The sequence below is a fragment of the Atractosteus spatula genome, chromosome 8 (genome assembly GCF_055471065.1).
Source record: "Atractosteus spatula isolate fAtrSpa1 chromosome 8, fAtrSpa1.hap1, whole genome shotgun sequence".
NCBI lineage: Eukaryota > Metazoa > Chordata > Actinopteri > Semionotiformes > Lepisosteidae > Atractosteus > Atractosteus spatula.
In genome coordinates this window covers 62,277,401-62,290,458 of record NC_142713.1, presented here as the reverse complement: position 1 = coordinate 62,290,458, position 13,058 = coordinate 62,277,401, and the positions used below count along the sequence as shown (strand labels likewise).

The following is a 13,058-nucleotide window of genomic DNA, read 5'->3' as shown; positions in this document are numbered from 1 at the left end:
GCTGATTCTAACTCCCAGAATATGAAAATAGCACTGCATTTCCCCTTTAACTCATTTCACACCTGCCTGCTGTTGATGCTCCTTGTACTTGGACCTTCTTTCAGATCCTTTCAGCTAAGGATCATCCCAGCCTTGAAGCAGCAGGTTGAAAAGCACTGAGTCTTCATGGCTATAGGATACTTTACAGCTCCTATCAGCTCTTGCAAAACAGCACTTTAAAAGTTAGAACTAGCTTATAAATTACCCTATTTGTGGATACTTGTCTCTCATGTAAATGCCTTGAAAAGACGCGCAATGAAAGGCGATATATACAAATCTTAAATTCACGAAGAAAGAACGGAAGGATAAAAGTATCCATCTCCTCTTCCAATGAGAATGTAATCATGTACAGGTGTACTACAGCTGCATGTTTCAAACCAAAAGATTTTATTGATTTATTAAAAATGAATAACGTATTAACAATACACAAAGATTTTACCAATGTCATGGTTAGCAGGGGGTGGTTAATATCTTAAGCTTTGTAATATACTTATTGCTTTTGTTTTTTACAAACAAACTGAAAGACAAAACCTGAATACAGGCATGATTTTACAGATGCACTGCAGAATCCATTACACAGGCTTGACAGTATAAGAACACACTGAGCCCATTGCTCTGCCATTGAATACAAGTGTCTGGAGTCGAGCAGGTCTGCGTTAATGTAACAACTTAAAGCTCAAGGGCAGGATCAGTGTAAGGACCTCCTCACATTTAAGGAACATCAGTGTCTCTTGCCTCCTTCCCATCCCTGAAGGAAAATAAAAATGATCTAGATGCAACATCTTAGTATGACACAGGTTCAGTCTTTCCCAGCAGATCTCTATACAAAAGCCACGTCTAAAAGAAAAGTATAAATAACATGCAAATAGTACTAAAATATCCAGGGAAAATATATATGTCCAATTGTTACTGTGGATCTAACAGTATTTTGCTAAAAAGGCAAAGCTAAATAAACAGAGGTGTGCATAGGTCAGATTTCACATCATTGGACGACAAAAGCTAAAAATCAGTCCTGAAATTCTGCACCCCTTTTTCTGAGTACACACAAAATGAGATTGTTCATCTACATAGTTTTTTTTTTAAAGACATTGCAGACAAACTGCTGAGTGCAAACAGCGAGTGGCATCTCCAAACCAGGCAGCGCTGTGCTTAAGGGCTTTAGCAACTGACTTGGCATCAGCAGTGTTCCAATTTGGCACAGGTCAGACCGTCTGGGCTTGGCTTCTCTTTCATTCAAGGGTCCCAAGAGATAAAATATTTAGATAGGACTTGGAGATATTTCACTTAAACAGTTCAATGCTGGAGTTGCACAATCTGATCATTTCGTCATACTGTAGATCTGACAGAATACATACATGGCTTCATATTACAATTGCAGGGCAAGAACTGAAAACAGGTGTGGAGTTCGTGCAACAGGAACCGGATACAACCAGAAACACAACATTAATCAGTTAAAATAATTTTTGTATGCATGATTTGTCATTTAAAATATTAACCATGTGCCATGCTGAGAGATAACAAGTATAACTTTAGTTTTTAAAAACAGACAAGAAAAGGTAATGTTGCTCTTCACATGACAGCTATAAAAAATCCAACAGTATAAAAGTCCATCTTCTCCAGTAACCAGCTGGCAAGTAAATGTGGATCATTCTAAAAATGCAGTATAATCATCAAATATCACAATCTTACAATGAGCATACAAGTCCTTTCAAACTTTAAATGCATAGGTGATGCAGTTATATGAAATCAAAGTGCCAGCTGTATTGAAAAGGAGTTACGAATTGTGAACATTTCTATTCACACTCCTTGCTATTTACTGTATGATGCACTTGTGAAGTATCTATCAACACATTTGGCAACGTCTTGCATGAGGGTTTTAAGATTTAACATAAGGCAGTGATAGCCTATATTTGTTATTCAATTTCTAAACTGTAATACATTAAAAGATACATAAGCCTGGCACTGAGTGTGTAAGTGATGTCAAGGGGATACTGTAACAGCACATTGATATGCATGATTGGCACACAGTGAAATTCACAGCCACGTCTGAAGATGACCGTTATCACACATTGGAGTCTTCATCTGTAATGCTGGCACTTGGAGAGCAGGTGGAAAGTTCTTTGAAGAATTCATCTTCTTTCAGCATGCTCTACAGATTGAAGAAAACAGATAACTGTTAAAGATACAGTGTGGAGTCTTCCTTAAACCATTTATATGAGCTGGGAAAATAACACATTGGGTAACAATACAAAGTGAAAATTTAATGTTTTGCTCACGTAAGGAGGAGTCACGTGTGCTCTAGTTTTTTAGGTAAGACCAGTACACCTGGGGTAACGGGGTTTAAATATAATTTTGTATTTTGCGATGGTATTGTTTTGTTGTTTAAGGCTTAAGTGTTTGCTTTAAAGAGAAAGTGTACGCTTTTTTATAGGTGGCTGTCGAATACTGAACTCTGTTAGATCATTGTGTTAAGCAGTTAGGGTAAAGCTGTTTGTTGTGAGTTAAGTGTCATGTTATGTCATGTTTAAATGTGTCCTAGAACATGTAAAGGTTTTTAAAAGAGAATAAGATGGAGGAGGCGGGTAGTTATATCCCCAACTGCGGTACCCCTGTCTTGGGAATAACTGTGGAACCCCTCCCATGGCCTTTTCCTTTTATTTTCTACTTTAAAAATAAACTTGTAAATCCCTTCTGGGTTTGCTGGTGACAACAGACCACCCTATGGTGAAGCTGCCAGCAGGCAGGAGGGACCAGCTAGACGTCACCACAGACAGCTTAGGGACTTGTGACGTCGACTCCAACAGGAAGTCCCCCCCCCCCCATAGGTTTATGGGAGTTGTAGTTCCTAAGCCAATGCAAAGTAATCTAGTTGTTGCTGCCTGCTATGGGAGTATTAAGACAGGGTTACAGGTGCATGACTTCTGCCTTGTTGTGAAGCAAAACAACAGCATTAAAATAAAGCCAAAATATAAAACATTTGAACAAAGATCTTTTGGGAGGTGCTATCATATTAAAGTGCATTACATACACATTTGGCAAATCAGTTTAAGTAAAGAATTAAAAGCACTTCTTACAGTCAAGTTGTTGATGCCCTCAGAAAATGCTCCAATTTGCCTTACGGTTCCTTCAGAGTCCTCCATCTAAAAGTAAAATCAATCTCTTAAACAGTTTCCTTTGACAAGGCAGCAATCGATTTTAGACTTCCAAATACTCCTGCAAGTCAGGTGCCTGTCATCTCTTTCTGCACATGTGAACACGATATGACAGAATCAAAATTCAAACTGAAATTGAATGTTTTTTAATTAGAATGGGAATTGATTGTTTCCATTTCTGAAACAGATTATGCAGCATATTAATCCTATTGCTTGACCTGGAGTAATACTATACACACGTGTCACTTAATTATGAAAATTCTCCATCCTCAAACAAACAGAAATGTTAACCCCCCCTAGTTTAAAACATGTTGGAAAAACGCCCTGTGAAACACTAGTACCTGCTCCAGGCGGTCAAGGTCATCATCATACAGTCTCATGTCCATGCCTCGTTTGTATCCTTTCTGGAAACTGATTCCTCTGGGCATCGCCACATCCATGGGGCACACGTACTCCTCCGACTCCTCCGGTCTCTTTCTCCGCAAGCTCCCGAAACTCCCAAATGCCAGCTTCCTGGGCTGAGGTGCACATGCAAAACACACAACCCAGGCTGTAGTGCACAGGGAGGGGCAACTGGGCTGCCCTGCCCCCAGGAGCTGGAGTTCCACCCGTGCATCAAGGACCAAACTCCTCTTATTTTAAAGCACAAGAACTTATGAGCTTTACAAATACGGAAAGAGTGTCAAAAAAGTGCGACATTCCACAAACCTTAACTTTCGCAGTGGCGGTGAGAATGACGTAGTCGGGCGACTCCATCGCTTCCTGCTTCTGCTGCTGCGCCTCGGAGCCTATGAGCAAGTTGAAGTGTGTGGCCAAGTGCCGTCTCAGCAGAGTCTTGTTTGGGGGGATATTCAGCAGCAGCGCCATTGTTTCCACGTTGAACCGCGGCTCCAGCACCTTGAATATCGGAGAAATGGCTCAGTGCTTTGCTGTGGAAGGTGAGCAGGTGCTTCTCAAGGACATTGCGAAAAATGCTTTGAGACATTCTACTGTAGTATAATACTGTAGTGGATTAGCTCCCAGTGAAATAAAATTACAAGAGTTAGAGATATTTCTCTAGCTGGTAGAAAAATGGATATGAAAATAAATGCCAGACTACAAATTGCATGAAACTTATCTTGTATTTAAAAGACATCCATCACTGACAGGTCTGATCACAAGAACACAAAAAGGTTACAAGCAAGAGGAAGCTTTTCAGCCCATCTAGTCCACTTGGTAGTAGTTAACTTAAACAACGTCTCATCCAGCTGTTTCTTCAAGTGGATATGCTGGCTTAGCCCTCTGGATAAAGAAGTACCTCCGGTTAGCAGTTTCATACACACTTCCAGAGCTTCCACTTGTGCCCTCTGGTTCAACAAGCTATCTAGCCACTCTGTTGAAGCCAACATCAAAAAGGCTGAGGGAGCTAAATTGGCGACTAACCACTGATCCAGCCGGATGAGGACGGCCTCCTCTCATCTGCAACCTTAACGATGTTCACATAATTAACCAGTGCACAGCTCACCATTAAGCCCCCGTGCACACCACTTCCTCTGAGGTTGGGTGCGTACTCGGCCAGGTCCACGGAGCGCAGCCACTCCATCACCCTGTGATTCGTCCACTGTGAAACCTCGGCAGGAGTCACGTTGTTCTGAAGGAAACGGCAAGTGTTATACGCTGTCAAAGCTGCATTCCTGTGTGAGAATTCCCCATACCATCCTACAAGAGCCAGCTGTCACTGAAACTCCCACGTAAAAATATCTGGGTAACAATATTCACCTATACGTGAAAAGTTCATTTCCTAAAACAAGAAAATGTAATACATCATATAATACCATTTGAGTTTAAGGGTCAAATATTTGGTCTAAATTTTATTTTACCCTAGTATGCAGAAATCAAAACAAGGAAGTTGACAGGAGCAGTTAAAAACACATAATGAAAGTCAAAAAGTTCATTCAATGATTGCAATATTACTGAATCAATCTAAAATGGAATTTTGTTTCTCATACTGTACTAAGTGTAGCCCCATTTACTTTTGCACTTATTACCTCTTATTACGATCTAAGGCCATAAAAGAGAGGACCTTTCTTCTGCACCTTGTAGGTGTGGCAATATTGTGTTAGCAGGGACTTAAGAAGGATCGAATGATGATTTTTAGTGAACATATTTCTGGGGAATCCTACCTCATCCGAAGGCCTTCTGCGCAGACAGTTGGGTTCGTAGTTGTTAATACGGAGGACCTGAATGGCTCTTTTGATACTGAGATGATGAAGAACACTTCCAACTTTCAGTGACAGCAGATCATCCTGTTAAATGAGAGACATAGGGATATACAGTATTAATCCACAGTACAGCTGTGAAAACAAGCTCAGTGTTTATCATCTACTGAAGTAAACAGTCAATTAGCCATTGCTATTCACACCCATGTTTGTGAAAGGAAGCAGAATGCAGTCATGGCTAAACAAAAATGGCCAATCATCTCTGGGCTTTACATAAGGCAACACTATTTGCACTTCATATACACAGATAAAAGTAGCCCTTTTTATTGTACAAGAGAATTTAATTACTTAAAAAGAGCTGACTGTTCATAAACCAGTGAACACTGTTAGTATTGTACTACTTAATTAGATTTTACAGATGTTAGTTTTTGCCTTAGCTTGATATTAGAAGCAGTCTTTTCAAATTAAAAACTGTGCACAGCGCTCATGCGAATGAACTTACAACAGTCATATAATGAAGCATTCTTCCATCAACCCTGCCTTCATCAAACTGGGTCTTGTACTGTGGCAGCCCAATGTCATCCAGCCATCCTAAGAAAGAGATTGAACTCACTCACTGGTCTGGCAGGCAAAAAACATCACAATTTCCTCTTTTCGTTATAAATGGAGGGTAAACCATTACAGTGATCAATTGCTCCTTTAAGATCTTTTTTTTCCACACTCGAATGTGAAACTGCATAAAATAGAGAAGCATGTGAGTAAATTCAGAAGCTGCCCTTCCTGAAGCGAACTTGTTCAGCCACTACAAACTGGTTACTTTTATTCTTCTGAATAAAAGGGGAAAGAGGACCATTCCTAAAATGTGGAATACAAGACCGTCATAAAATTCTCTACAGAAATTGTAGTCTTGACTGCAAACGTTTACAACTAAAAACAAAATCAGCAGACAATTTTATGATAAATGAAAAAGAAAATTCAATCTGGTTTCAAAGTGGTGTGCTTTTTAATGCTGTAACTCACTGGTGACCCAGTTGTAGTCGAGCTTTCCTTTGTTGTCGTCCTCCTCAGAGCCCAGAGCCTGCAAGGCCAGCTGCAGCTTCTTCCTGTGGAGAGGGTGCTTAATTCCCAGCTCCTAGAGAAAGAAAGCGTCTTAGGGATGCTACAGAGGTACATCCAACCCAGTTACCCACTTTGTCTTAAAAAATAAACTAAAAGTTACCACCATACACCACCTGATCAGGTAAGGCTATGAAACAAGCTACCCATCCACAGTGTTGAAGCTGATACCATGTGGTTTTTCAAGAAACAGCTGGTTGAGAACTTCATACAAATTAGCTTCTAAAAATCACATAATCTAGTTGGTCCAAATGGCCTCCAGTGGTCTGCCAACTAGGTTAGGGTATTCTGCAGCTTTTCATTGCAAGCCACATTCCAGCCGAGCCCAAAGATGGCAGACAAGAAGATCTCCGCGCGCGCATGGCTCACCCTCTCCAGGTCCTGCTGAGAGGCCTGCAGCAGAGTCTGCCCCGACAGGATCCACTGCTTGGCAGAGCCGACGTGCAAGCCCAGGCCCTGCTCCTGCAGCCAGTTACACACCTGCTCCTTCGTCCACTTGGCAAAGGGCGTGTCAAGCTCACTGCAAACACACACAGGACTCTAGCTTAAGGGACTGGCTGTTCCCCAGCAAGAATGCCAACCGTTTCCCCCAGTCTTCTCCCTACACAGCCCATGCGGCGCAGGCTTCACGACGTCTCCTTCCAGTTGCCCCATTTTCTATGGTCAGTGACATCTTGACGTCTTTCAAAACAGGATCAGTTCCGGCCAGCAGGGTTGCACGCAGTCGGTGAGAAGGCCCCCTCGTTGAAAAGGGTGCGAGATCAGTGACATGCACGAGATCCGCAGTACAAAGACCTGCTGTGGTCAGAATCCAGTCGCTGTGCAGTCACTCCACTGCTTTAGCTATGCTTCCCTTTGAGAGTTCACTCAATCTCAGCACAGCCATTCAGACAGCTGTTAGGTCTTGCAACTTTAAAATAACTTGCACGTGACTGTTTCACGAAGATGCTAATTTTAAGCCAGTCTGTTTGAAACAGAGATCATTTAAATGATTTAAATACACTGAGATGGACTAGTTATTTCCTTTGAGGTCTTCGTTTTTCTTTTGAATTCTGGGTTCAAAAATACATTTGTGGACCCTCCAAAACATTGTAAGTTGCTGACTATTACAGTATCTATTAAACCTTCATTCATTCAGCTTAATTCTAAAGTGTGACCACACTCATTTGACAACTCCCTTTAGAAAGACAACTTCTACACTGTATGGCATGACTTCTATCCTCAATAGTCATTGCCCTTTGTTGCTCTGTGGATCACTGCAGTTGTGGGGCTGCCTCTGCAATCATCTAACCATCCAACTGAATGTTCTTGATGTACCAGTAAGCTGCTGAGAATTTTGTGGTTAAGCTAGCTGCAGGGCTCAAAGTTAATGGGTGTGTGGTGGGTGACAGTGGAAGTGGAAGAACTCACTTGCACAAGCGGACATGGCGCCGGTTCCTCCAGCGCGACAGAGCCGGACCGGATGCAATCACGCTCCGCACTCACCTGTTCGCATTCTGCAGGTCCCGAGACCAGCCCAGCCTGGGCCCCGCCGTGGCCCTCACCCCGCCTCTCTTAAACTCCGGCTCCGACATGTCATCGGGGTTAAATGTGGTTGACTGGCTCCTCTTCAGCCTGAAAAAAAAAAGGTTTAAGTCATAAAAATTTTTAAACATCCGCTGAACTGCACTGTGACGTCTTGCATCCTCTACAGAAGGCAAACCAGCGTCTGTGGGTTATACTGGACTGTTTCTGGACCTGGCTTATCCAGAATTTGTTAACAAGTGCATCCCTGGCAGACAGTGTAACGTATACTAACAGCTACTGCCCACTATTGGGAAGCGTTAGAACAGGGTTACAAATTATCATTAAGAGTTTACAGTTATTCAGAATGCTAATGATGCAGAGCACACAAGAACACAATCAAGCCCACTGGAAAAGAAACAGACGTATGAACTAGACCAGCATCGTAGGAGACCAGAAACTTACTTTCCAAATAACTTCTTGATACCTCTGGCCTTCTTCCTGGACTCGGGAGAAGAGGGCGACGTATGGGAGCTGTCCGTCTCTGCTGACCTGCGAGGGACTCCTGCCAGATCCAGGTGCTCAGCGCCTTCCCTCTCTGTCTCCGCTACAGACAAGACAGGCTACGTCAGCAGAGCACCCAAACACTGGCTTCTCCTGGGGCAAGCTCTTTCCATATGGCAGCATTCAGGGCTGGATTTTATGACAGCTGAAGGGGCTAATGCAAACCTCAGCAGCTGTGCAGAGTCACTCCTGAACCTGTGCAGAAAGGGCGGGTTATGCACTGCCCCTCTGATAGTGATCAACTGCTACAATGCGAACGCGGCCAAGACCTGAGTCAAAGTCAAACCTTTTATAGTCCTAAAAACAGAAAAATTACTGTTAAAAGCACACTAATCAGACTTTTATTCAGATGTCTGCAGTACCTGAGTGACCAGGTATAAAAAGATACCATGAAAAGCACTACAGTAACTGGACTTCACTGTTGCTGCAGTGAGCTTGGCAGCTTTGTTTCCAATTAAGCCTCTTCAACCATCCTTACATGGGAACCCCGTGTTTAAAGCCCAGCTCTGAATGCAGTATTAGGATGGTTAATCGCACAGGTTTTCCACACTTTGTTAGAGTTTCAGATCACCAGGGTAAGATATGGTAGCAATGATGAGCAATTGACTAACGTACCTAAGAATGAAAGCTACTCTACTTCAGACCACAACTACCCACAAAGCAGTTTCTGCTTGTCTGATATCTACAGTTAGGTGGGAAAATTGCAGATGACATTCTGTAATGGATAAGAACAACTGGATTTCTGAGATATTTTGAATGTTTGAGGAACACTCATATCCCCTCCCCTCCTGTTAAATGTATTTTAACAGTATGTCAATTTAACTTGCTAGAAATTCAACTTCTTAAAACCTGGACAGGACTAAAAATTGATAAATGATTTTTGTTTTACACCTGGTTTCAGAAATTGTCATCCTGTGGTAACAGGCTGACACATCAACACGCAAAGGTCAGATTGCTCTTTTTGTAGCTTTCTCCCACAAACACATTTTGCACAAAGCAAAAAACTTGAAGGTATTTTAAATCAAACCTGAATTACCAACCTGAAAGCCAGTTTAGTGAGTAAAAAAAAGGAGGATAATTATAAAAATTAAATTTCATGCAAGGCACTCTATAGTCAACAAGTTCTCCGCAAGGGACTAGCAGTCTCTACTAGCGAGTCACACCCATGTTGCGAGATGCAATGACACTGCAAACAGACGTCCAGCACACCCTGACAGGATATCCAGTTGTTCAGTTTACCCAGAACACCGCATTTCTGCAGACCACCATGCACTCCATACTGTACCTAATGTAGGTGCGCTTGCACTTCGACTGCGATCTTCACATGTCCACAACATGTACACGCAGAGCAGCAGCGGACAATATGCAGAACAAAGTGAAGCGTACAAAATTACACGACAGAGCACAGGACCTCGCGGTGAGGAAGCACAAGGTGACAGCACACAAGAAACCCAGCAGCGGTTCCAGTAGATAGCACCACATGGATGAGTCTCCTTTGCAGGAACACCAGGTACATCCAGGTTTCCCACATATATACAGTCACAAAAGGAGGCCATAAGTGTTGACATAGCCAAGATTTAGCAACTAGATTCATGTTGCGTTGCCAAAACTGAAGCATTAAAAACTTACATATAATACTTTACATATTTAGACTTTTCCTATAATACTACCTCAAATTCAAAATTCCTTCCACCTGAAACCATTTTCACCTGTTCTTATATCAGGTATTTAACTGAGTACTGGAATTTCACTCAGACATGCTCCTTTCATTTGGCTCTGGCCCTGTAGTTCCTAAAGGGCTCGAAGCAATGCAAATGTACATGGAAATGTACACAAAACTAAAGTGTTACGTGAATTTGTGTCATTAGAAACAGGTTTCAGATTCACAATCCTGCTCCTGGAGGCCCTGATAGCTTTTCATTCCAGACCTTAATGACATAATTAAATCCGTTGCATGATCCGAGTATAAAAAATACATGAAAATATTCCAAAGCTTACGATTTTATCTTACGAAGTGCAACAGTGAAAAGGCGACCAATGAGTTTAATAGCTGAAGACTTTCAAACAGTTCACATTCCCCCTACTAGTAAGTCAGGTGTAAAGAGGAGGACAAAATGGTGTGCGGGCCTCCAGGATCACTCCGGGACTGGCAAGACCCCTGTTTCAAAACATTTGACAATTTAAAATTCCCTGCAGGTCAGAGTTCTCCCTACATTACTAACTGATCAGGAAACTAAGCTTGTGCCGTAAGTGCACTCTTGCTAAATGTGGCCACTGCTCCTGCAAAGCTTCCTCAAACTAGATCCGAGTCCCATTTAACATCTGGCACAAGATCAAAGGAACCCTGAAAACACGCAGAGTTCCCACCTAGGTTAGGAGTGCTCGCCGTCCTCTTGCTTCCCTTGATCTTGAAGAAGCCCCGGCCGAACGACGCTCTGGCCTTCCGCGTCCCGAAGCTGTCGTCCACTGAGCCGGCCTGTCGGGGAGACTTGGGCGGCAGGCTGCCGAACTTGCTTATCTCCTCGAAGGCCTTATTCTTGAAAGAGTGGCAGAGCAGCACAACTGAATCCACATGTCTGCCTCGGGGCCTGGCTGCACAGAGCTCAACCAGCACGAGAGCTGGAGTCATGCACTTGGACTCAAACCCGGCCCGGCCATGGTCAGTGCTAATGTGGGGCAAAGGGGCAGCTGCTGTGATTAATCAGTATGCAATAATACGTCTTGTAACTGGGCTCGAAAAGCTAAAACCAGCAGAAGATAGTTGGCGATGACTTTTTTCTGAAAAGATTGCTGTCTCACAATAACCACTAGGTGTCCCGATTGCACCAAGAATGAGTCCAGAGGCAGTTTTCAATTTTGCCATTACAACACCTAGATGTGTTACCACATAACTAGAAGCAGATAACTGAACATTTCAATTAGCACCCTGTTCAGTAAATCCTGTTTCTACATTTGGCTCTGACAGATTTAATGAATGACTTGAAATATTAAAGTTAATCTATAGCTACTAATGCACTATTTAGAACTCTGCAATAAACATCACCAAAGAGAAAGGGAGTCTTGCTACTGGAGGGAAGCCCAAAGATTCACTTTTTAACAAATTAAAGGCTTTATATTAAGGTCTTTCACATGTAACCTCACATAATATACCCCCGCATGGACTCTACAAACCCACGTGCAACCCCATATTTCAATCCAGGGGAAGACAGAGGGGTCTTTAAATCATGCAAGTTTTATCCTTTGCTGCTCTAAAAGGGTTTCATGCAGAAGCAGTCACACGCCAGCTACAGTTTTTCCTCTTCACACAGTTAATGGCAACCACTGCTCCCTTCACAGGCACTGACAAAACCACACAGGCGCCAACCTTGATGAGAAGTAAAAAGTTCTCCGCCATCTACAGACAGACAGGCAGGCAGGCAGGAAGAGCCCCAGAGGAAGGCAGCAGGAAAAAGAAGAGGCAGATGAGAGAGAGGTAACAGAAAAGAACGCAGATCTGAGCCAACGGGGTTTCTCCTCGGCAGGTGAATTGCTGATTACCTACCTCTTGTGGCGTCTGATGGACTGATGGAATGACATTCTTCTACACAAACAACAAAGAAAAGGCAACATTTCACAGGGATGAAAAAAAGTTTTCTTAACAAGTGTCTTTAAAGAACTGGTTTTGATGTCTTAGAAGATGAAAGGCAATGTAATTTACCTTATCAGCATCACTGCTTTTTAGATTGTCCAGACTGCTTGATTTTGTGAAGTCTGGGGATCTGAAATTAAAATGAACAAACGTGTCCACACCACAGTATTACACTACTAAAGATGCAGATCTTCTATACAGTTTTTTTTATTTTTAACAAAAGCTGTCCGCAGTCTATGCCAACGGCCTTATGGGAAGAAATTTATTGCAGGATAAAAACTCACACAGGGCTGTCGCATATTGAAGTCTCCTGTATTTGCGACACATCAGGAGTCACCACTCTGCTGTATAGGTTTAAAAAAAGAGCAAAAGGTATCGGGATTAAAACAATGGAAATGATTCCACTGTGAAGCACATTCAGAGAGACTCCTGTCCAGAATGTCCATATCAAACCTGTCCTGTTCCTTCTGCTCCAGGGCTGCGTTCTGCTCAGGCACACAAGATGACTTGGGAGTTGATGTTGATGCAGAGATGGACACTTGGAGGACGCTCGTATGTAATTTACCAGGGAGCTGAAATGAGTGAAAAGAACTGATTACTGAAGACCATCCTCATAAGACTAACAGTAAAATCACCACTTTCAAGTACAGTAAAACCTCAGTATTATTAAGGGTTATGTTCTTGAAGTCTCCATGAATGATGATTTCACAAAATGTGGGACTTAATATCTTAGGGGAAAAACAGGGTTGGTTCTGTGGCAAATTAAAACAGTGTTAATTTAATCAGTTTTCGAATTAGTCAATCTTAGGCAAGACTAAAAAGTGAAACATTGACTAAAATTTCACTAAAATCAACTGT

The 13,058-nt window shown here is 42.4% G+C and overlaps 1 protein-coding gene across 16 annotated transcripts in view; it reads right to left on the bottom strand.

The window, feature by feature from the left end:
• Window positions 1-405: 405 nt before the first annotated feature.
• The window catches only part of ppfibp1b (PPFIA binding protein 1b), a 58,032-nt gene continuing 45,379 nt past the window's right edge, over window positions 406-13,058 (bottom strand). For 9 of the 16 annotated variants that reach the window (XM_088922990.1, XM_088922988.1, XM_088922994.1 and 6 more), the window contains 18 exons: window positions 12,654-12,772; window positions 12,485-12,544; window positions 12,270-12,330; window positions 12,114-12,152; window positions 11,937-11,966; window positions 10,940-11,108; window positions 9,858-9,890; window positions 8,474-8,615; window positions 7,991-8,119; window positions 6,875-7,025; window positions 6,410-6,521; window positions 5,892-5,980; window positions 5,354-5,476; window positions 4,696-4,821; window positions 3,900-4,088; window positions 3,533-3,709; window positions 3,114-3,179; window positions 406-2,188 (listed from right to left, as the gene is read on the bottom strand). In XM_088922990.1, the coding sequence (XP_088779116.1) occupies window positions 2,102-2,188; window positions 3,114-3,179; window positions 3,533-3,709; window positions 3,900-4,088; window positions 4,696-4,821; window positions 5,354-5,476; window positions 5,892-5,980; window positions 6,410-6,521; window positions 6,875-7,025; window positions 7,991-8,119; window positions 8,474-8,615; window positions 9,858-9,890; window positions 10,940-11,108; window positions 11,937-11,966; window positions 12,114-12,152; window positions 12,270-12,330; window positions 12,485-12,544; window positions 12,654-12,772 (1,902 nt within the window). In that variant the 3' untranslated portion in view covers window positions 406-2,101. The remainder of the gene's footprint in view (window positions 2,189-3,113; window positions 3,180-3,532; window positions 3,710-3,899; window positions 4,089-4,695; window positions 4,822-5,353; window positions 5,477-5,891; window positions 5,981-6,409; window positions 6,522-6,874; window positions 7,026-7,990; window positions 8,120-8,473; window positions 8,616-9,857; window positions 9,891-10,939; window positions 11,109-11,936; window positions 11,967-12,113; window positions 12,153-12,269; window positions 12,331-12,484; window positions 12,545-12,653; window positions 12,773-13,058) is intronic. The other 7 variants (XM_088922996.1, XM_088922985.1, XM_088922987.1 and 4 more) reach the window with 3 other exon arrangements.